This window comes from Hypomesus nipponensis, chromosome 25 (genome assembly GCF_054491055.1).
Source record: "Hypomesus nipponensis isolate SF chromosome 25, ASM5449105v1, whole genome shotgun sequence".
Taxonomy (NCBI): Eukaryota; Metazoa; Chordata; class Actinopteri; order Osmeriformes; family Osmeridae; genus Hypomesus; species Hypomesus nipponensis.
In genome coordinates, this window is record NC_140385.1 from 12,840,032 (window position 1) to 12,865,546 (window position 25,515).

The 25,515-nt window shown below is 41.6% G+C and overlaps 1 protein-coding gene across 7 annotated transcripts in view; it reads right to left on the reverse strand.

Moving 5' to 3' along the window:
• Window positions 1-25,515, reverse strand: part of dennd4c (DENN/MADD domain containing 4C) — a 193,019-nt gene that overhangs the window by 53,678 nt on the left and 113,826 nt on the right. For 6 of the 7 annotated variants that reach the window (XR_014746727.1, XM_084691293.1, XM_084691292.1 and 3 more), the window contains exons 19-22: window positions 23,214-23,358; window positions 22,831-22,917; window positions 22,619-22,744; window positions 2,369-3,429 (exon numbers count right to left, since the gene is read on the reverse strand). Coding sequence is in view for 6 of the 7 variants with exons in the window: in XM_084691293.1 (XP_084547419.1) it covers window positions 2,369-3,429; window positions 22,619-22,744; window positions 22,831-22,917; window positions 23,214-23,358 (1,419 nt within the window). In the remaining variant the exon portion in view is untranslated. The remainder of the gene's footprint in view (window positions 1-2,368; window positions 3,430-22,618; window positions 22,745-22,830; window positions 22,918-23,213; window positions 23,359-25,515) is intronic. The other variant, XM_084691295.1, reaches the window with a different exon arrangement.

The window sequence follows — 25,515 nt, forward strand, 5'->3', positions numbered from 1 at the left end:
ATACTTATGAGCGTAATTTGATTTAAAAAAAGTTTTATTGAAAAACCGTCGCGTCGTGTTGTGAATTCTAATAGTTGTGACGTTAGAAAATGATGAAAACCATCATAAAGGTAGGCTACGCCTGTGTTCTGCTGCGAGTCTCCTTTCATTTCATTTGGCGCTACAAGAAGCATAGTGTCCTGGCTAAGCAGTACCTTGCAGCAACCTCAGTTCCTGCAGTCTTTTCTACGCCGGCCTTCTCGTAAATCGACTCCGTACTCGCCTCTCCCCTGAGCATGTTTACATGCTAATTCTCCTGAATAAAAATGCGTATGGCTAATGCAGTTGTGGCTTATTTATTTTCTTACCAGTAGCCATGTAGAGCTAGCGTAATCGGCTGTTTATGTTTGCATTGTGTGGTGGCGCACCGTATCCTATAGGATTCCGGTTCCAAGTTAATATGCAATATTTCTCCGTGTGTCTTTCGTTTTTATGGAGGATAGTCTACCCAATGTGTTTAATTTAGTCCAATGTAGCCTACTTTTTATTTCACATAATAATAGGCTAATTGCTTTTCCGCCAAATTAAGAGCCTAAGTCTGAAGACGCAGCGTTTTTTCAAGTTCATTGTCTTTTCGTCATGTTAATAAATTGATCTTTCATTTGTTTTCTTTATTCAACCCTTATTTAATCTAATAGTTTAACAGTCCCAATTATTGCCAGAAAGTGTGGTGGTTCATGTGTTTACTGTATGCTTTGCGTCACGTCAGGCTTATTACATAACGGAACCACATTAACAAAATAGATTATCCGGATATTCGAAAATAATTTCGGATACTATTCGAATAGTGAAATCAGTTCAAATCTCCATCCCTATTGTCCATGTGTTTTTATAGTCATATTCTGCGGAAGCCAGCTAACACAGCAAACTATAGACCAACTATTTGTTTGTAAATATTCGGGATGTGCGCGCAATGTAGTTGCAGAAAAACGGGAAAGGTTAGCATTTAAAACGGCACAAGGACCACATGGATCATACAAATAGTTAGATTTAAAAGGCCAAAAAGGTTGAGGAGGACAGCTTTTAAGAGAGAAAGTGATTCCCCATTGATCTGTCACACCAGCATTTTGATTTGGATCACAAAAGTCTTGAAATGTGAGTGAGAATGTTGCCCGGTAGACCCCATAGTCGGGTGGCAGCCATGTCTTCACGTCATGTCACAAAATTCATAATTTTACAGTTTTACACTCAATTCTATATCTAAAAAGTCAAGCAGGGAAGCTTTCAAGAGATATTGGAATTCTGCTTTTAGCCAGCTGGTCCGATTATTTTTGTGATTTGTTTAAAGCTGGCAATGTGAGTGAGACAGCGTCCCCGTTTTGACGTTAGCATCAGTCAGACTCGGGTCCCTCACTGGCAGTGTGACAATGTTGTATTTCACTGCATTCTACACCAGAAACATCTGGCAGGACTGCCTATTGTAGATACGAGCCTGCTAGCCAACATCTCGGATTTCTTTAACCAAATTTAAACCTGTTTCATTCATCATTTGCCTGAGAAAACTTCCTCCGTTAGCCAGGCTAGTTTTACCCAAGCCAGCCTAGTTTTGCACATTCACTCCATTATACTCCAAAAAACATCAGGGAGGACTGCTTGTTGTAGATAGGAGGCTGCTGAAGATAACCAGCTTCTTGGATTTCTTTAACTGAGTCTGTTTCATTCGTCACTTGCCTCAGAAAGCGACCTCCGTTAGCCAGGCTAGTTTTGCCCTATCACTTGGTCAGGCTCTTTAAAAGTATCGGGGTCAAGTGACTTTGGTGCATAGACAAGTGAAACGTAAATGTACTTGTCCAAAGGTGCCTCAAAAAGTTAATGTCAAGCCCTGCAATCCAGTGGCCAGAGATATATGATGACCTGATCGACACTCCAAGTGTAAGACCCGGGAGAAGTTCGTCTTTTGCAACCGACATGCGCAGTTGAGCCTGCTATATGTTCAGCCATTTTTTCCCTATGCTCTCAAATAGACATAGACTTATGATGACCTGTTTCCCTTGCATTGAGAGCTCCTTTGACATTTTCTTTAAAATGGTACATTTCATCACTTGATATGTTTTATATGTTCTATTGTGAATAACATATTGGTTTATGAGACTTGCCAATTGCATTGTAAAAAAAAAAAAAAAGGTGTCCCACCTTTTTGGTAATAAGGGTTGGATGCATGTCATACGTACTTACATAAGACATACATATATTTACCATAAAAATGACAACGTAAAAGTTTATGTATGACCGTGTAATATAGTAAAATTCTTGTATGGATACAATTTCAATATTAGTTGAAATATTCCGCAATTAAACATTAATAACATGTTCTAAGAACTGCACTCACCTCATCATCTGAGTAGGAATAGGCAGAGGCTACTGCTCCCCACACTTTGCTAGCCACACTGGCTGCCTGTTTCATACCCAACTTCAGCACATCCATCTTGGGCCCAGAAAGCAGGGCATCCATCTTCATTCCAGAGAAAGAATTGATGACTGAGCCTAAAGAGCCACTTTGGGATGACTTTACCAGAGCTGTCAGAGATGATGATCTCTGACTAGGGCTGGTTGCAGAGCTCTTTGTCTTGACTGCAAAAGTCTTGGAACGTGTGACGGCCAATGGGCTGCATTGTATTGTGTTACAAGACAAGTCTGAAGGGGATTTCATGGGAGCCACAGGAAGACTGGATCTCCGCTCAAGGGGCTGCTTGGCTGGGGGAGTGTTGGTGGAGTCATCCTGGATCTGCTCAAGCTCCATGCTGGATGCCATGACGCTTAAAGGGCTCTGAAGGCTCATGTACATTTCAATCTCTTCTGCCAAATTGCGGGAAACGACAGGAGGAGAATGTGGACGCTCATGGCTGGTCACAGAGGCAGACTCATCACTCTTTGACACCAAGCGTGAAAGGGGGTCAGCACCCACCTCTACATCCTCCCTCTCTAGGATGCCACCCCCAACCACTGTGTCTTCATCTTCTTCCTCCTGCAGTCTCTTCCTGCCTTCTTCATTCCTTTCAGTTTTTTCACCATCTAAAGTAGTAGTGTCCATTGTTGGAAGTTTGTCCTGTAACAGTTTCCTTGGTATTAGACCAGGTCCTTCCTCAGATTCTTCCTCAAAGTCTTTAAAAAGGGCTTTGGCTGCTCTGAAATGTGAACTGGTGTCTCCAGAAAGGGCTGTGGCTAGGATACGGGCATCAGCACTCATACGGATTGCAATGTTGTCTACCCCCTTCTCTAGAAGCATGCCAGCTCGGCTCTCAGCACTGAAACTGCAGCTGCGCTCAGAGAAGGTATTCTGATAATGGTGCTGCGGCATTGCAGTCTCCCCTGCCCTTGCTGGTTGAATGTATTTCTCAGATAGAGACACTTCTTCACTCTTCTTGTGCAGTGCGAAGAATTGGCCAGCACCTAAGTGATACAAGCAGACAGATGTAGTTCTGGCCTAGCTAAATGGTTAATTCAACTGCCCTGAAAGCCCAATAAATCACTGTAAACATAAGGAAATTTAAATAATATGAATAATATACATTTAAGATATTACAATGTTGGCTATGTGTTACAGCAGTAATTTTGGTGTCCCCCCCAGGAATTGCTCTTGAGAAAATGTAATATAATTGTCCCCCCCCCAAAACTGATAGCATATTTTTGCCACTGGTCAAAGGCCTCGCACACAGACACACAATGGCCCATTTTCAAAAGCATTCAAGAGAATGACTGTTGATCTAGGATCACAAAGTATGTTCCCTTGACACAATCATTTATCTGAAAGGAAAAATCTTTTGTTAATATGTTAGGACCCTTTATTACTCGGGAGAGAGACGCCTTACAATTAAATAAGTGTTTGGCAGTATGCGCCTCGCACAGCAAACAAGTGATATTTATTACACAAACAAATGCCACAGGGGAAAAATGGAACAATTAACGGTGCCAAATAAAAGTAATTGATAAAAGACTACTTAATCAAAAACAGCCCTATACTAAACACATCCATTCCTTACCTAGACAAAGGTTTGCTAAGCGTTGGCATGCAATTCCATGGGCAGCTTCCAAAACCCTTGTGCAAATGAACCAAAAACAGAGAATCGCAATAACAAAAAAAGATACCCCTGGTCAAATAGTATTTTATTTAGAATAGTTATGTGAGAAGATGAACATATCTCCAAAGGGCATAAAGTTACAGATTTGTGGATCATTTTAGTTTAGTAAAAGTTTGGAGTGGGAAAAAAAAGCACCATGCAAATGTTTGGGCACCCCAATAGATTTGAGATCGCAGATTAGTTTTACCAAGATCTCAGACCTTAATTAGCTTGTTAGTGCTATGGCTTGTTCACAATCATCGATAGGAAAGGCCAGGTAATGCACATTTCAAAGCAATAACCAAAAAAGATACCCCTGATCAAATAGTATTGTGTTTAGAATAATTATGTGAGAAGATGAACATATCTCCAAAAGGCATAAAGTTACAGATTAGTGGATCATTTTAGTTTAGTAAAAGTTTGGAGTGGAAAAAAAGAAAGCACCATGCAAATGTTTGGGCACCCCAATAGATTTGAGATTGCAGATTAGTTTTACCAAGATCTCAGACCTTAATTAGCTTGTTAGTGCTATATATATCATCGATAGGAAAGGCCAGGTAATGCACATTTCAAAGCTTTATAAATACTGACTCCTCCAACCTTGCCCAACAATCAGCAGCGATGGGCTCCTCTAAGTAGCTGCCTAGCACTCTGAAAATGAATTTATGCCCACAAAGCAGGAGAGGGCTATAAGAAGATCGCAAAGCGATCACAAAGCCCTCTGTGACATGCTTGCGTGTAAAAAGGGCTATACAAATACATTTGATTTGAAAGCGTTTTCAGTTAGCCATTTCCTTACTTCGTAATGTTATTAAGAATTGTCAGTAACACCTGGGACACACTGGCTGCGAAGCGCTGCCTTCCAGCTGCGAAGCACCTGGAAGCGCAGCCTTTTTTCTTTGGGTGGCCATATCTTCAAATTGGACCGGCCACACAGGCTGCGAAGCGCTGCGATCGTTTCAGCAGCTGGTCTAATTTTTAATTTTTAAAAAGACACTTGCGAAATCAGCTGCAGGATGATAAAATACACCATATTAGTTGATATATTTGAATACAAAAATATGTTATTACGATTTTACTACATTAATTGTAGACTACGGTGAACATTTTGTATTTAGTAACAGTAAAGTTGTAAACTTTATAATATATTTAATATTACTTTGTAGGCCTACGTACTTAACCAATATTCACCCTATATAATTTAAGCTTCCTAACTTCACAATGTTGGTAACGAACGTCCGTTCCAAGTGGTATACCCTGATAAAAATGAATGAAAATAAATGGATTGATCTGTTGAGCCAGCATGCCCGTAGTTGTTTCTGACCAGTCTGTCTATGGGCAGAGAGATAAAACGAGTTGTCAGGCATTGCACACAACACACACATCTGCAAACATACCGAGAGAGAACCCCAAGTCAATTTTGAAAATCAGCTGAGAAATTTAAGGAGATGGACGACATCAAATTAATTCTCGAAGTTGAAAAGCACAGGCAGTTGTATGGCCCTAAGCATCAATTTTACAAGGACAACGTAAAGAAGTATCAATGCTGGGATGGTGTTGGGGTGGCTGTTGAAATAAGACTTTTTTTAAATATAACCTATGCCATGTTAATGTACCATGTCAGCATTACATGTGAAAATGCAAAGCAAGGAACTGAAAGACTTGGTGACCGGCGTGGAGAAATGCACATCTGGTGTGCATTTCTCCAGTGCGCCAGTCGTAGCCGAGTGTGTTCGAGGCGTTAACAGGAACAGGGGAGATCAAGTTAAGGTCAGAAGAACACTTTCCAAAATAATTGCTAGTTGGATTACTAGAAAAGCAAATCAAAACCCCCGTTTCACCTTCAGGAACATTTAGCAGACTCTGGAGTGGTGATGTACTGCCTACTGTGCAACGACACCCGCACAACTATGACCTTCATGGAAGAGATATCAGAAGAAAACCTTTCCTGTGTCCTCACCACAAAACTCAGTTTCAGAAGTTTGCAAAGGAACATTTAAACAAGCCCGATGCATTTTGGAAACAAGTCCTGTGGATTGATTAAGTTAAAATATAACTTTTTGGCCACAGTGAGCAAAGGTATGTTTGGAGAAAAAAGGGTGCATAATTTTATGAAAAAAACACCTGTACAACTGTTAACACTAGTAGCACAGAGCCAGTTTTCCCTACCTCCCTTACAGCATGGTTAGGGGTAAAATGACCATGATCAAGGTCCAAAGGCAAGGTCGGAAAATAAACATTTGTCAATATGTCATTTATTTCTGTGTTATTAGCCTGTGATTATTTAATTAGAGTGTTTGTTGCCTCGCCCTTTAATCATGCAGAAGAATGTAATTTATTGGCTAAAGGACGTCAAACACGTTACAGGTTAGACTAAAGTTGGTCTATAGTAGCCCAACATTATCAACATTTTCTGCTGACAAGATCGCATTGTTGTCCCAAGTCGAAAGTATAAACACACAGGGACTTCGTAAACATTCAATGGTCTAATTAGATCCAGTTATAATGACAAAACCTCTATTTATTGTCAAGACATGACAAATTCTAGGCTATATGCTAACTGGATGTTGGCCTAGATGTTGATGCTTAGCCTCATTTAACAACGTTCACATTGACAACACAAGCAGTGTAGCCTCTAATAGGCAGTGGATAATACCTTAAATGAGCTGGTGAAAAGATGCTGTTGTCGGCCAAGGTAATTTCTCAGTTTTTGTAAAAGTGAAGATTTTAAGCTTTCAAATGATGCATCATACATTGAAATCGGAAAATTGTTGGAGAAGATACCCATATCTGAATGTTGGTAAAACTGGAAAGCTCTAGCAGAGAATTCCCCTTGAAAGATTCTACTTCTTTTTACGGCTTCAGACAGGGTGTGATTGTTTTTGTTTTAATCATTAAAGGTGCCGAACACTGGTCATTTCACCCCAGTGAAGAGAATATATATTACGAGGGGTCAGGTGGAATACTAGGTACGTGGACACCCTTTCCTGGGAGGTAGGCGCAAGGACACCGAAATTAGATGATTGGGTAACCAGGTGAAATGCATGACCTTGATTGTGCTTTCTTTAAAAGGTCCCAATTAGGAGAAGGAGAGGGAGAAGCACAGAGTGGAGCCAGAGAATACTCGCACAGACGGGGGTTGAGGGACCGCCTGTGATTTCTCCAATTGATGTTATAACTTTTGTTTTTACGTAAACAGTGTTTATTTTACCTTTTTTATATCCTAGTACGGCAGTGTGCCTAGTCGTTTTTTGGCTTCCCTGAAGCAAAAATACAACCAAAGTTCTACTGTCTCAGCGTCTCATTTTGCTGTCCTGCACCTGGGGAACGTATTTGATGACTGAGCTAGTGTATCATCACAATATATATATATTTTCGCACTCAATCAAATCCAGGATCATGCTTTCTTGACTGAGAAGACATTTTCTTAATCCTATCCTATCCTATCTATTGTCCTATTCACGGAGAAATGCTCTGAAGTTTCAATCATTTGGATAGTTTTTGATGATATTACTCAAAATCAAATACTTCTGATTGGGGCAAACTGGATCGACTACAACCACTAAAAGGAACAACCTGAGGGACTGAAGCCCAAGGAGAGCAGAGGTATTTTGGGCTACTCTCCAAGACTGACCACAGGCAAGCAAGCTTAAGCTTGTTCCTTGTAGAACTATGGCAACTTACTCAGAGGATAGTCGAGCTGGAGCTAAGAGTCAGAACCCTCTTAGATATCAGAAAGACCGAAGACTTTATAGATTCCATGCTACCTAGCCCGGAGGCTAAGCTACTGACTAATGAGCCATCCTTGGAACCAGCTTTCTTTCCACCGGATGAGTCATGGCCTGCTCTCGGCTCTAAACCAAAGAGGCCCAGCACCGCTTCTACCTTCAACGGAGTTGGGACTGTCACCAAGGATAAAAAGCAAAGCAGAGACTCTTCCCACATCACCTCTCTTCCTGTCCCACTCAGAAACAGATTTGGACCACTGGGAACTTTCTCTCCCTTGTGTGTGGAATCCAAGGCGAAGAGGCACAGGAGTGCTAGCCACGCAGCTTACAAACATTAAGGGCCCAGATCGCCGACACACCATGATGGTAGCTACTACACACATGTAAATCCAACACATCATCGTCTGCTGCGACCGGGAGACTCCCATTTTACTCCAAGCCCCTCTAGGACCACTCGGGGTGCTGTTCGACCCCCTATTAAGCCTAATCAGACAACAATACCACAGGATTATCAAGATCCAAGGTATGCTAAGACTACCCACAGCCCATCAGTACTTAGAAGAGCTAACGCTGCTAGCACTAAAGAATCTACTGCTAGCACTGACACAGAGGTTAACCTTGGTTTAGCACAAAGTCCTATCTTTGCTAACCCAAATAAGCTAAGAACTGGCTCCGCAGCTACGGATAAGGCAAACACTAGAAATGCAAACACAACACCACATATGACCACTATCTTGATTGGAGATGCCATGACAGCACATGTTGTCGAGGAACTGTCGTCAGAGGTACAAACAATCCTCAACAATAAACCAAACAACCCTAAGATTATCATCCACACTGGCTCGTTTGATATCCTACACAAGAAAACAGGCACTGAGATACTTAAAAAACATTTCACCCAGCTACTGAACACACTCAACAGATATCAAGATGCAGTGGCGGTTCTGGCACATTGTGCGCCCAGGTCGAGTTTATCACTTGCACCCCCCCCCGCCCCCCGACAGCGCCCCCAGAACGAGCACCGCTACAACCTGGCTGCAACAAACGAAAACGAAACTGCTGCACGGGAAGCAGGGGTGCCTGCAGCTGCCTGAAGGGGGCGCCAATATGTCAATTCCCCACTAACTTAAATGCTCGATAATCCAAAACCGCGCAGATAATTCTTTTTTTTTATACTTGTGCGCCCCCCACGTGACATGAAAAAATGCCGCCCCGGGCGGCTGCCCGGTCTGCCCGTGCCTAAAACCGCCCCTGTCAAGATGTATTCATCAGTGGACCGATTGCATGCTTTCGCAGAGGAAAAGAAGCCTTCAGTCGACTACTATCTTTCAACACATGGTTGGCATCTGTCTGTCAGGCACACAAACTGACATTTATCGATAATTTCAATGTGTTCTGGAACTGTGCAGACCGTTTTCAAGCTGACGGACTCCACCCAAACCGTAGAGGATCTCGACTACGAACAGCAAACATCAGTCACCTGCTCCTGACTACAAATCAAGTTTCTCTCCCTATCCCTGTTGTGTCTAAGCTGACTGACGCATCCCAATCAACCTCCCATGGAACAGAACAGAACATTAAAACAGCCTCCTGCAAGGTCATGGGTCCTGCACAGATCTGTACCCCCCAGATGAACTCCCTTGTGATGGAACAGCTCAGTGTCTAGGACAGCCACCATGCTATTTTATTAGACATACTGGTCATCATCACAAACAGAAAATGGCATGGTAAAATGCATGGTTACAAACCTGAAACTAGTGTTAGAAGTCACAGAACTATCCATATTATTCCAACAGATTTATCAACACCTGTTTTATCTGTTAATACCTCACAGATGAAACTGGCCCTTCTAAATGTTAGATCACTAAATAACAAAACATTTCTAGTTAATGATCTTATCAAAGAAAACAACTTAGACTGCATCTGTCTAACAGAAACCTGGCTAAACAATGACACGGCAACAGCAACTCTGATAGAAGCGTGTCCACCCAATTACAGCTTTCACCGAGTTTCTAGGAAATCATAAAAAGGTGGAGGAGTCGCAGCTATTATCTCCTCTAAACTGTTGTTTAAAATCACTGAGCTAGGTGAATTCACATCATATGAATATCTTGCTATAGAGCTCAAAAACGAATCAATACTTTTTGTTATTATATATCGGCCACCCAAGCACTCGCCAATATTCATACAAGAATTCTCTGAACTATTATCACTATGTGTCACTAAATATGACAAAGTAGTATTAAACGGAGACTTAAATATCCAAGTAAATAAAAAAAGCAGACCCAAGAACTATTGAGCTCTTAAATCTCCTTGGCAGTTTCAATCTAATTCAACACATAACAGACCCAAAACACCGGCACGGAAACACACTAGATCTAGTGATATCAACTGGACTAAATATCAATAATATCTCAATAACTGATCTACCCCTCTCAGACCACCATTATATACTTTTTAATTTGGAAATTATCCTAACAAAAAACACAAAACAATTCTTAGTCCAAAGAAGAAATTTAGACGAAACAGCTATGATGAAATTTTCTGAACAATTTGCTCTATATGAGCTAACTAGTCATGATTGCTCTCTGAATGAAATGGTAGAGAACCTCAATGATGCACTATTATCTGTGTTAGACTTTGTTGCACCACTGAAAACCAAAAACAAGTGCACAAGCAGAACCTCCCCATGGCTGAGAAATAAAAATGTTGAAACGAAAAGAAAATGCCGTGCAGCAGAGAGAAAATGGAGGAAAACAAAGATCACTATCCACTACAATATCAACAAAGATACACTAACCACCTATAACAAAACCATCCGTCTAGCAAGGAGAGAATATTTCTCCAACATTATTACAGAAAATGCCAGAAATGACAGAGTTATTTTCTCCACCATTGACCAGCTGCTAAACACTGTCCCTATCCCACCCCCATCCTCAGCAGTTAAATGTGAAGAGCTTGCTTTGTTCTTCAAGAACAAAATCACTTTGATCAGAGCTAGTACTAGTAATAGTGGGGTCGAAACTGACATCAGTAGATTCTGCAACATAACCATGAGCACATTTACCTGTATCACACTCAGTGAACTTTCCAAAATTGTCAGCGAATCTAACTCTACAACCTCAGATATTGATCCTATACCCACAACATTCTTTAAGCGAGTGTCTCAGGTCCGGTGCTAGAGATTATAAACACATCCCTTGGAACTGGCGTCTTCCCAGATGCCTTCAAAACAGCTGTTGTAAAGCCCCTATTAAAGAAACCCAAATTGGATAACAGTCTACTTGCAAATTACAGACCAATATCAAACCTTCCATTTATTGGTAAAGTACTGGAAAAGATAGTTTTAGTCCAATTAAATTATTTTCTTGAAGAAAATAACATCCTGGAAGTCTCGCAGTCAGGTTTCAGGAAATATCACAGTACTGAAACTGCTCTCACCAAAATAATTAGCGACCTCAGACTAAACTCTGATGCAAATAAAGTCTCGATACTTATCCTGCTAGATCTCAGTGCAGCATTTGATACCATTGATCACGACATCCTAATCAATAGACTGGAAAAGCTTATTGGGTTCACGGATAGTGTATTGAACTGGATAAAATCATGTATCGCAGGAAGGAAGTTTTATGTTAGTTTAGGAGACCATAGGTCCAAGAAACATGAGAACTGCTATGGGGTTGCTCAAGGAAGCTGCTTGGGTCCATTACTTTTTTCTCTTTATATGTTACCACTCGGCGACATAATCAGAGAACATAACATAGATTTCCATAGCTATGCGGATGACACACAACTATATACATCCACTGAACCCAACAATGCAACGGCCATCAATTCCATTACCAACTGCCCGTTGGCAATAAACAAATGGATGAATGATAACTTTCTTAAATTAAATGAAGACAAAACCGAAGTCCTATTATGTGGCCCCAAATCCAAAAGAGATGTTTACTAAGAATCTAGGAGGCTTAACCCCCTGTCTTAAACCAGAGGTGACGAGTCTCGGTGTAATCCTGGACTCAGATTTGAATTTCAACTCTCACATAAATAAAGTGACCAAAACAGCTTTCTTTTACCTGAGGAATATAGCAAAGGTACGACCATTCATAAACCAAAATGATGCAGAGAAGTTAATTCATGCTTTTATATCCAGCCGGCTGGACTACTGTAACACACTATTCACTGGTCTTCCCAAGAAAACCACTGAAAGACTACAGCTCATTCAAAATTCTGCAGCTAGATTATTAACCAAAACTAAAAGGAGAACACATTAGTCCTGTTCTAGCTACTTTACACTGGCTCCCTGTCACTTTCAGAATTGACTTTAAGGTCCTTTTCCTCACATACAAAGCTCTACACGGACAAGGACCTAGCTACATTGCTAACTCCCTTATAAACTACACACCAGCTAGAACACTGCGATCATCAAATGCAGGCCTATTAGAGGTCACCAGAAGCAGTCATAAGAAGATTGGTCATTCGGCCTTTGCTAATTACGCCCCAAAACTATGGAACAAATTACCCATAAATATTAGGCAAGCAAACACGCTAGACATTTTTAAAAGACAGCTCAAAACCTACCTTTTTACCGAAGCATTTAAGTAATTGTATCTCAGAAGTGTTTTACTACTTTTATTAGTTATATTATTGTTTCTATTTTAATTATGACTTTTATCACTTGTATTATTGTTTTTATTATTTTTATAGATTTTATGTAAAGCACCTTGAGCTACAATTCTTGTATGAAATGTGCTATATAAATAAAGTCTTACTATATAAATAAAGTCTCACTTAATCACACCAGGAAAAGCTAGTTTAAAGCAATTTTTCTCCTATTTTCTGTTGAATTGCTGCACATCATGTACAGGGAGGGAAACTTTTTTTTTTATCCCCTGCTGATTTTGTACATTTGCCCACTGACAAAGAAATGACCAGTCAATCATTTTAATGGTAGGTTTATTTGAACAGTGAGAATTAGAATAACAACAACAAAATCCAGAAAAACACATTTAAAATCTTTTATGAATTGATTTTGATGAGTGAAATAAGTATTTGACCCCCTCTCAATCAGAAACAAACTGAGAGTAGGAACACTCCCTTTAAGAGTGTGCTCCTAATCTCAGCTCATTACCTGTATAAAAGATACCTGTCCCAGAAGAAATCAATCAATCAGATTCCAAACTCTCCATCTCAACAAGGTTTTTGGCCAAGACCAAAGAGCTGTCCAATGATGTCAGGGACAAGATTGTAGACTTACACAAGGCTGGATGCAGCTTGGTGAGAAGGTGACAAAAGTTGGTGCAATTTTTTGCAAATGGAAGAAACTCAAAAAAACTGTCAATCTCCCTCGGTCGTGGGCTCCATGCAAGATATCACCTCATGGAGTTGCAATGATCATGAGAACGGTGAGGAATCAGCCCAGAACTACATGGCAGGATCTTGTCCATGACCTCAAGGCAGCTGGGACCATGGTCACCAAGAAAACAATTGGTTACACACTACGCCGCTAAGGACTGAAATCCTGCAGTGCCCGCAAGGTCCCCCTGCTCAAGAAAGCACATATACAGGCCTGTCTGAACTGGGTGAAAGGTTGTGGTCAGATGAGACCAAAATCAAGCTCTTTGGCATCAACTCAACTCGCTGTGTTTGGAGGAGGAGGAATGCTGCCTATGACCCCAAGAACACCATCCCCACCGTCAACCAAGGAGGTGGAAACATTAAGCTTTGGGGGTGTTTTTCTGCTAAGGGGACAGGACAACTTTACCGCGTCAAAAGGATGATGGACGGGGCCATATAAATCATGGGTGAGAACCTTTCCTCAGCCAGGGCATTGAAAATGGGTCGTGGGTGGGTATTCCAGCTTGACAATGACCCAAAGCACACAGCCAAGGCAACAAAGGAGTGGCTCAAGAAGAAACACATTAAGGTCCTGGAGTGGTTTAGCCAGTTTTCAGACCTTAATCCCATAGAAAATCTGTGGGGGGAGCTGGAGGTTTGAGTTGTCAAACGTCAGCCTCAAAACCTTAATGACTTGGAGAAGATCTGCAAAGAGGAGTGGGACAAAATCCCACCTGAGATGTGGGAAAACCTGGAGGCCAATTACAAGAAATGTCTGACCTCTGTGATTGCCAACAAGGTTTTTGCCACTAAGTGTTTTGCAGAGGGGTCAAATACTTATATCACTTATTAAAATGCAAATCCATTTACCGTATTTATTCGATTAAATGCCACCCTCGAATAAACGCCGCACCAAAAATGAACATTGTGTAATAAATGCCGCCCTCGATTAAACTCTGCACCAAAAAAATCTGAAAATGGTTATTCAATTGGTTAAATTAAAACACAGTATGGTTTTCACAAGTAAATCACAAGTGTACTATAATTCCCTCAAAGCACAGGGAGACACAAGTGGCTTTCTTGCTACAGGTTTATTTAAAGGTTTCTCTCTAAATCCACCATGAAAACTAAACCCACGGTAGAACGAGTAAATAAAGACCACATAGCTTAATATGAACATACAATAACATGCGCAGCATGTAAATGACATTCACCAAAGTAAAATACAGACACAGAATAACATACCTCGTTGGCTGCATGCTGTACACAGAGGAATAGAGGTTTCCTTAGATCGCCAACATCAGCTATAACAACCTTAAACTTTTATCTGAGCATTACATTGGGGAGAGGTTGCTTTGTACGCCGCAACATTTGGGTTGGCCCCACCAAATCTCACTCCAAGGTTTTTTGAAAAGTTGGCATCAAACCACTACTTTGAAAAGCTCACAGGATAGCAGTTAGCACACATATTCTAGCAGGCCTTAGGTACTATAGAAAATATTGTCAAAAGATGAAGGAATCATTAATCCAAAGACTCGGTTGGCAGAAGAACAAAACATGTATCCGAAGACTCGGTTGGCAGAAAAACGAAACATCGATCCGAAAACATGGTTGGGAGGTGAACGATTCGTTTATCTGCCGGGTACGACTCTTTGGATAATTTTTCACGTGACGTGCATAGGCTTAGGTAGCTACAGGAAAAATACATTATTTAATCATTCCCTGACTGGGTCTTCAGTTACGGGTCTTTGGATAATTTTCCACGTGACCTGCAGTGGCTCAGAAGAGGAAACAGAAAGGATTTGTTTACCTCATTCACTTTCACGTGGATCTGGATGTTGTAGGGCTGTCTTGGTCGACTCTGCAACATCGCATGGACATCGGGGACAGTGCCTCTGGACTGGCAGACCGGGGTGGTGGTTCCCCTCTTTAAAAAAGGGGACCAGGGGGTGTGCTCCAACTTTAGGGGGATCAAACTCCTCAGCCTCCCTGGGAAAGTCTATTTAGGGGTCCTGGAGAGGAGGGTCCGTCAGATTGTCGAACCTCAGATTCAGGAGGAGCAATGTTGTTTTCGTCCTGGCCGTGGACCAGCTTTATACCCTCCGGAGTCCTGGAGGGTACATGGGAGTTCGCCCAACCAGTCTACACATGTTTTGTGCATTTGGAAAAGGCGTTCGACCGTGTCCCACGGGGGCTCATGTGGGGGGTGTTCCGAGAGTACAGGATACCGGATTCCCTGATCGGGGCTGTCCGGTCCCTGTACAACCGGTGCCAGAGTTTGGTCCGCATTGCCGGTAGTAAGTCAAACTTGTTTCCGGTGGGGGTTGGACTCCGCCAGGGCTGCCCTTTGTCACCGATTTTGTTCATTACTTATATGGACAGAATTTCCGGGCATTGAGGGGGTCCGATTTGGTGACCTCAGGATCGGGTTGCTGCTTTTTGCAGATGATGTGGTCCTGTTGGCTTCATCGGGCCACGACCTTCAGCTCTCAATGGAGCGGTTTGCAACCGAATGTGAAGCGGCTGGGATGGGTATCAGCACCTTCAAATCTGAGGCCATGGTTATCGACAGGAAAAGGGTGGAGTGCCATATTTGGGTCGGCGAGGAGATCTTGTCCCAAGCGGAGGAGTTCAAGTATCTCGGGGTCTTGTTCACGAGTGAGGGAAGAATGGAGCGTGAGATCGACAGGCGGATCGGAGCGGCATCCGCAGTGATGTGGGCCCTGCATCGGTCCGTCGTGGGGAAGAAGGAGCTGAGTCGAAAGGCGAAGCTCCCTATTTACCAGTCGATCTACGTTCCTACCCTCACCTATGGTCACAAACTATGGGTAGTGACCGAAAGAACAAGATTGCGAATACAAGCGGCCAAAATTAGCTTTCTCCGCAGGGTGTCCGGGCTCTCCCTTGGAGATAGGGTAAGAAGCTTGGTCATCCGGGAGGGGCTCAGAGTAGAACCGCTGCTCTTCCGCGTGGAGGAGCCAGTTGAGGTGGCTCGGGCATCTGATCAAGATGCCTCCTGGACGCCTCCCACTGGAAGAGGCCCCGGGGAAGACCCAGGGCACGCTGGAGGGATTATCAGGGATGCAAACGGCGCGCTTTTCGGCGCCTCCCGCTTTTTGCACGTCAGTTTGGGTGACTTGTGTGAATCGTGCAGATCCGAAGTTTTTTTTAAGGGGGGGGGGGGGGGGCTGATTATAATTGCACCAACAGTAATTCTGGATTGCCTCCAACAAACAAGTAAATAGGAAATAAGCAAATCAGCAGTATGTGCGCAAGCCTACTCGTGTGTCTTCTTGCTGCGTATCTTTTACTGTCTATGGCGAGGTGACTCAATAGGCAGATCCGGACCTAGACGCAATACAAGCAAGTTTTCATTGGTGCGTGTCCAATCTAAATCTCCATCAGGAGCTGTAATAACTTTAATCACCATGACAATTCACTCACTCAACATTGGCCGCAAACTTTGTGGGTCACGCAAGTCGTGTGTGTCATTGGCAACAACGCAGGCTCATCAATTTGGCTAGCAATGGCTAGCAATTTCGTCAACAAATACCAAGAAATAGGTTGCAGCAGTTTGTCTTTTGACTACACTTGCAAAATCCGCTAATAGGACTGAGCTCGAATAGCTTCGGCGACTTTTTATAGTACAAAATACAGACATCCCGAAATGCAGAAACTCATTTCCGGGAGATAATTGCAGCATTTATCCAGTGACCGTATAGTTTTGAAGCACCAAAAAAACTGTTCAAAGCAGCCCCATTCAAGTCCCTGGATGCCGGGCTTCAACAGAGAAATGCACTGTGACGCTATGGGATATGGAGGACCAAACCTGCCATATTTAAAAATGAATGAATGAATAAATAAATGTCCACATCCATGCATTTAGACATAAATAAATGAATACATGTAGTAATTAATGCACAATTGTCAATCACTATTACCTTATAATTTACATGTATTTATGTATTTATTTGTGTATTCATTTATTTATTCATTTATTTATTCATTCATGTATTCATTCATTTATTAATTCATGTGTTCATTCATTTATTCATTCATTCCTGTATTTCTTCTTCTCAATATGTTAATGAGATGTGTCAATCAAAATAGGTAGGCGGTATTTGACACACCATTGGCTAATCGTTTTCCACGCTTTGTATTCGATTATGTAGCCTTACATCCGTCCTTGCTGTCATGGACAACATAGCCTACATGGACAGGCTGGCCGACCTTGTTGAAAACAAAGATTTAATTCACCATATATGATATTTGGATAAACAAACATGTTATAAAGATTTTACTACGTTAGTTGTGGGCTATCACTTAACACCCAACTTCACTAGGCTGACCGACCATGTGTTTACCCCGATAAAATTTTAAAATAAAAAATCCTGATTGTTGATTGTCAAACCAACATATTTGTCCTGTGTGTAAGAGCGAGATAGACAATCTGGCATATAGCCCCCAATCAAGCAGAAGATAAATTTGTGAAGATTGATGACACAAAGTTAATCATCGAAGATGAAAAGTAGCTTAGTCCTAAATGGAGTTGTATGCCCCATAGCACATATTTTACAAAGACTACGGCAACAAAAGCCAAACGTTGCCACGTTATGTTGGGAATGGGATGCCGTTGCGACGGTTATTGTTGGAGCAACAAGTTGCCTAAATAGCCTGTAGCCTATGCCATGTTTATGTACATGTCAGCTTTACATGTAGAAAAGAAAATCTCAGAGAAGGTGAAAAGCTTGGTGACCGGCGTGGAGAAATGCTAGAAATGCTATTAAATCTAGTGTGAACAGCATCGCGCCATTCGTAGTATATTGTGGCGCTCCAGGGCGCTTCGCAGCCAGTGTGTCCCAGGCGTTAGCTAGATTGAATCTATGGCTCTGGATTGATTGCAATGTCTGAACATCAGTTTCCACACCTACTGGCCTCCTCTCATTATCATATTGGGAACAATGAATGAATGAATGAATGAATGAATAAATAAATGAATAAATAAATGAATATATGAATGAATGAATAAATCAATAAATAAATCAATAAATGAATACATAAATGAATACAAAATAAATAAATACATAAATGTAAAATATATTTAACTATTGATTGACAATTGTGCATTAATTAATATATATATTCGTTTATTTCTGTCTAAATGCATGGATGTGGACATTTATTTATTCATTCATTCATTTGTAAATATGGCAGGTTTGGTCCTCCATAATGGGAAAGTATGAGAAGGAAATCGAGTCAGTCGACCTGCTACTATAATGTATCTGATTCTGAACGAACTCGTCTTCGAGATGAACGTGTTCTAACACATTCAAAATGTTAAAACAATAGTAAATATTTGACCATACATTTTTTTGACATTTTAGGGGAAGCAGAGTTTCCCTTGCAGTCTTAAAGAAATCGCCTACTGTCAAGGATTTTATTGGGGTGACCATACACAGCTTGTGGCAAGTAGAATAAACTACCTCTCAAAAGTAAGACCCTACAGGCCTTGTCCTCCATTGATCCTGTGGTGAGGGGCCATTCCCAGGCTACCCAGCTGAAGGAGTTGGCTTGGATCATCAACATTTAGTGCCCTTAGGTGGCCAGGAAGAAGAGGAAGGAGTAAAACCAGAAGAAGTGCTAGATAGTTTAATAAGAGTTTATGTATCGGAATAAAAAATGAAATAGAATGTTCCAAATAAGTGTTGGTGTATTTTGATCTTCAGAATGTCATTTTACTCAATGTGCATGTAGGGGTGGGCCAGGGATGTCAGGGGGTTGGTGGCAAAGTAAGGATATGGATATTTGCTGCGGGGCGAGGGCTGAAATTACTTCTCTCTTTTTTGACCATACATGTGTTTGCATCCCTGGATTATGTCTCTCGGCTGGCCTGGGAACGCCTCGGGGTCCCCTAGGAAGAGCTGGTGGAAGTGGCCGGGGAGAGGGAAGTCTGTGCCTCCATGCTTAGGTTGCTGCCGCCGCGACCCGACCCCCGGATAAGCGGCAGATGACGACGACGACTTTCGCGTGACTTGATAAGACGTGATATTCATTCACAAGTAATAATTACAGGTTTTGTTATTTGAAGTTGTTATTTGAAACTTTTTGTACTTTAATTACAGTTCAGTGCAGTGTAATTGTTTGCCGTGATAATTAAATGCTACTGTGATAATAATGGCCTTTTCAAATCATACAAACTATCATGATGCATTATTTTAATGCAGGAATTTCTTTTAAAATAGTATCTGCTGGTTTACATGAACTAACATATACATGAGAATATGATAAATGTTTGCAGTGGACGTATTTAGGCCAGGGAATTGGCTATAAAATGTTGAGCAGCAACCCGCCCCACCATTGAAATGAACGAATGACTCAAAAAATGATTTGTTCATTTTACTGAATGAGATTCAAAGAACTGAGTCAGTAAAATGATCCAAACTTCCCATCTCTAGTAACCCTGAAATTAGGCAAACTCTGGTTTTCCGTTCCAGAAAGAGAAGTAATGCGAACTGAGGGTCAGTGTCCATAGTAACTGAATCTGTGAACCTAACCTACTTGCTAGCAGGGTTTCCATAAGGAACTCTGCATTTCTACCTATCCCCTCTCACTTTCTGAGCCTGATACAGTCATGGGGTGTCCTTTCCTGGTTAAGCTGACCGATCTCAAAAAATATGTAATTTGCTTGGCTTTACTTTACAGATGTGCTTTAAGTCCCTGATGAATACCTAAGTTTACGTTACCGTTTTCTGCACACTCCAAAATTTACAACATTCTCAACCCTTACATCACTAATGTTACACACCTTGGACGTGCACTAGGAACCGACCAAATGCTTTTTGGCACTGAAATAATGACAAATCACTATTGCCTACAAATAGAAATCCAACAATGACTATAGGCTTTTGTTCCTACAATTAACCACCTTAATTCACATTTACATTTAGTCATTTAGCAGACACTCTTATCCAGAGCGACTTACAGTAAGTACAGGGACAGTCCCCCTGAGGCAAGTAGGGTGAAGTGCCTTGCCCAAGGACACAACGTCATGTGGCACAGCCGGGAATCGAACTGGCGACCTTCTGATTACTAGCCCGACTCCCTCACCGTTCAGCCACCTGACTCCTAATTATTCACCTGTAACCATGCACCCTCCTTTAATTAACTGCTGTTTCAGCAAATCAATTTCAAGATCAGCCTTTATTCTTCTATTCTCATCATTTCAGTGTGTAACTGACAATTCCACACAAGCCTGTAAATAAAACTATGAGGAGAGAACTATCAGCAGTTACCATACATAGGCCTCTACATCCATCTCTGCGACAGCAGTCAACGTCTCTTCATAATTGTAATCATCATCCTGTGATGAAAAGCATTCTTTTGGGGGTTACTGCTACTAAAAGTTGAAATAGGCACCAACTGATATTTACTTTGTATCATGTCAAACATGATTAAAATCAAGGTGACGTATAGGCTACAATCACAAGCTTATAGGCCTAAGCAAAATATGCCTTACCTGTTTGTAGTATGTTTTTGTATTTAATATACTATTGAATATGCAACATTTCCCCCTGTAATATTAATGGCATGTGGTTAAATGTTCAATATATGAACTGGCTACTGCATTCAAATGTATGCATTGACTTGGCCAGCAATTGCCCCCCATGTCAATTGTCTCTCCTACACTGCTACTGTGCACACTCGTGTAGATTCACCCTCTACAACATCCGGAAGATCAGGAGATACCTGTCTGAGCACTCCACCCAGCTGCTTGTCCAAGCGCTTGTCCTCTCCAAGTTGGACTACTGCAACTCGCTGCTCGCCGGTCTCCCAGCATGCGCAACCTGCCCTCTTCAGAGGATTCAGAACGCGGCGGCCCGCCTGGTCTACAATCTACCCAGACGCTCCCACGTTACCCCACTCTTCATCACCCTCCACTGGCTACCAATAACGGCCCGCATCAGATTCAAGACCCTGGTACTGACCTTCCGAGCAGTGAACGGGACTGCACCCGACTACATCAAGTCTCTCCTGCAGCCCTACACACCCAACCGCCAATTACGGTCTTCTTCAGACAACCGCCTGGTGGTCCCACCGCTCAAGACCGCCCGGTCCCAACACAAGCTCTTCTCCTGCCTGGCCCCCCAGTGGTGGAATCAACTCCCCACCTCCATCAGAGACACAGACTGTCTCTCCACCTTCAAGAGAAGGCTCAAGACGCACTTGTTACGGGAGTACAACGGTACTTAGGAATGATTTGCTAAACCCAACGCTGGTTTCCTCAAGATCACAATGTCTCTTGCTTAGACTGTTGCTCTTGTTTGTTAGTGGTAGCTGATTTAAACTGTTGTATCCTATTTTAGTTAATCCTATTTTTGTTGCTTTCCTACAGGTACACTTGCACTTAGAGTTTTATGTTGTTTAATTGTAACTTGTTTAACTACATGCTCTTATGGTTTCCTCCCTTTAGCACTTATTTTTTGGTTGTTCACATTGTGTACTTCTTGTTTTGGCTACCCGCAACGCTTTGGGGGTTGTCTTGTTGTTATTATCAGTGACCTATGCACTTTGTAAAGCTCTCTCTTGGAAGTCGCTTTGGATAAAAGCGTCTGCTAAATGAATACATGTAAATGTACTGCTTTTTTCTGGAATATATGCTCAGATTCACCATGAACACATATTAACACAGTTGATTTAACTCATTAAAATCAGCTTCCCGTTTTCCATTTTAGGGTAAATCAACTCAGAGTCCAGGGTTAGGTTCACAGTTTGTTGAACCTGCTTTCTGGAATACCCCATTTATCACTATTTCACGCAACAAGGATGGTAACGGCAGCCTGTACACCAACATCGAATATTGTGAGTATCTGCACAATTTATTTTTCAACAATGCAGTGCTTAATATTTAGCAAAGAGTATTGGATAACAAAAACAACAGAAGGCAGTTATCAAGCCTGTGAACTTGTATACTGTTACAAATGATCACACGATACTGGATCAATTATCATGTGACAAAAAAATACATTGCTATTGAACATTTTGTTTAGTTACGATTGTGGTGGTTGTTCGAATTACCTTTCTTTCAATGCTTCTCACAAAGAAAACCACCAAGTATAGCTTTTCAAAATAACGAGGGATGTACCCCTGCAATCTAATTTGGCACCAGTTTCATTCTATATTTTTATAAAAGATCTGAGAAGGAGGATGCAACACTTATGTGCAGAAGACACAGTTCTCAACAAATATACATTGCGTCCATCCTTTCACTGACTCACCTCTCAGATCCAGAATACCTTTGTTGAAGTTATTATTTATTGTGTTCTGTGCAACACACAACAACGTCGTATGTATTTGCTGAAACCCTCAAGTCAGGTTTGAATCAACAATCCAGTTCTAGTCCCATGTCCAGTGATTCTGGAACTAATTAATTTTAAACATCCTTTGTCTTTTACTCACCAGTGTCATCTCTTCCTTTGGTAGTGTCAAAGCTTCCCGTAGACAATTTCACTATGCTGGGGGCTGGCAGAGGCACATCGAAGCGGTAAGGGGGCTCAGCTTGTTCCACTAAACTAGTCATTCCCCCTGGAGAGACACACATGTACAAATCTTAACTCACATGCAGACATTTGTGGTATATGCCATCAATATCTTTAAAATACCATCAATACCATTATTCTGTGTTTTGCTGATGCAGCCTGTGGTAAGGTCCTGATGTAACTCGTCTTTCGAGCCATTACCTTGGTCAGATTGCCCTGCTATGGGACATAAACACACACAGATCCAAAGCACATGAGAAAATACACACAATGCAAGCATCCATGCACAATGCATGGATACAGAAGCAGTGAGGGAATGGGGAGCTTGAGTCACAATTCATTTTCACACAGATAATTGTGCTGATGTGCAGTAAACAATTTGGAAGATAAAAAGTCTTCCTGATCTCTCTTTTCAAACAATACATTTCTCAGATGTCAGCCAACATTTCTTTCCATTTGACTTAAATTCCTCTTAAATCAAACTCCTACACATGGACTGAGTCTCGTGTTCCTACCTCTTGTAACAATTGTGGGTTCTCTCTGGGATGTCTTGTGAAGTGCCTGTTTAAACTGGGCCACACCACGCACCACATTACGCATTTTGGTCCACATGAAGGTGCCACTACGGTTACGGCAAGGCCAGGGGCTCTCAAGTGCGGCCTGATGGAGAGAGATGATAAAACTGGATTACAGTTATTGTTAAATCACATTGAGAATGGCAAACGTGTGCTTCGGATTCAACAAAAAATCCAACAAGAATTTGTATAAATGATCAAACTTCCGATGCGCTGTGCGCTGTTATTTTGAAAAGTGCATAGGCTCATGCCCGCCTTTAATTCAAATACATTACAGGGCTCCAGACTAACTTTTTCCCTTGGTTGCACTGGTGCGCCTAACATTTTTATTTAGGTGCACCAGCACAAAATTTAGGTGCACCCACATTTTTCCTTGTGTCGCCACAATTTCAAAGTCACCTTTGTATCATGCTCCATATACATTCATATATTATGTAAATGATCTTAACCAAGAATAAGGTGTAGGTAAATATTGGTTTTAATTGAAGCACAATTAAACTGTATTAAAAAATTAATATTTTAAGTGCTTCACTGAACTGCCAAACTAAAACATTGCAAGCAAAATACAACATTTCAAAATAGAAAGTGCTACTGACCTAACATTTCATGGCTCAAAGTCTTATAACGGGTCCCCCCTTGCTGTCGCATGCCCTTCAGATGGCCAACACCTGTAATCTGGCTTTCTTGCCCTTTGGCCTTAGCTAGATCAGCTTGCCACACTCTCCCTAGCATCAAGATTCTAGCTCCATGGGTTAACTCCATGGCCCCGCTCCGTAACTCAGGGGTGGACAATTAATTTTGACAAGGTGCCACATGAGAAACTTGAAATGTGTTGGAACTTAACTTAACTTAATAACTTGAACTTAATTCTGCTCACTATTCATTTTCCCCCTTTGTAAAAAGCAGTAAAGTATTTATTTTGATTAGCTGCTACTGGTTATCAGAAGAATAATGATATTCTGTAAATAATTATATAAATATTTTACACGTTGGTCCACTAGAAAAAGACAAAAAGTAACAGTAAAAACAAAATTATCATTACATCAGTGTTTCATTTTATTTGTAAATAGTTCATCTTCACAGACACTGGAAAGTTGTTTTGCAGTATGTTAAAAATGTGCACTTGATCAACTTGATACAAAAAGCAATACTTTTTTTTCAGTGCATTTTGTTCTGTGAGAGGAATCCAGTGGACTTGAACAAGTGCATCGAAATCTGGCTGAATGTCTGAGGTGGATATGCGAAGGACAGCTGACAGGTGATGATCCAGGTCTGCAATTTAACTAGCAAACCATCCGCCCGCGCCCACTGAATCCGTCAAGTTCTTTTTATGTCCGCGTTAGTTTTTTTCTTTAGTCCCTTGTGCCGATTCAAATTATAATCCTTCAACCCAGCGACCTTAGCGAACTAAGAACACAGCTTTGACTTTGACCTCAGTAAACAGATATTTAGAAGTCCATGCTCAATATTTTATATCATTTTTAAATCGCCTGATCACTAGTCTTTCAGGACTACATATTTACTAGCGCTCAACACATTTATTTATTTTTAATTTTTGATTTACCTCACGCGGGCCGGATTGGGACAACCTGTGGGCCGGTTGTGGCCCGCGGGCCGTACAATGCTCAAGTCTGCCAGAACTGATTCTCTGGTGCTCAGGTCGTAATTTCAATCACACAGCACGGAGCAGTGTCGGCCTACAGGAATATCTGGACCACAGCCAATCAAAGGCAAAGACCCGCCCCATCTCTGATTAATTTAGACCACTATATGATCCAACCATGAGTGTGAGTTCCGTCAAAGAAGAAACAAACGCTTCATTCCTGGAGAGGCAGCGGATGCGAGGAGTTTATGTGCACCGGTGCGACTTAGGAACATTTATAGTCGCACCCGTTCAAATTTTGGTTGCACTCTAGAGCCCTGCATTATATCAGAAATGAAAATATTTTGGGGCTGTGACTCAATTACCAGGACAAACGTAGGTCTTGAGAACCACTGCTCTAGTACATATTAGTTCAAGCGCTAAGTGAACGTACAGTGCGAGCTCAAGGCTGAAAAAGATCCATCCCGAAACTTGCAGCATTTTTTTTTTTTTTTTTACACATCTGTATTTGCTATTTCTCCTGTCCACCTTGTGCACGTGACAAAAGTTTGCTTGTTGTTGTTGCCCAGCTAACATATGACGTTGCGGCAACGTTGCCAGTAAGTGCTCAGTTGGTAACCCGCGATGTTACCTTCTAGC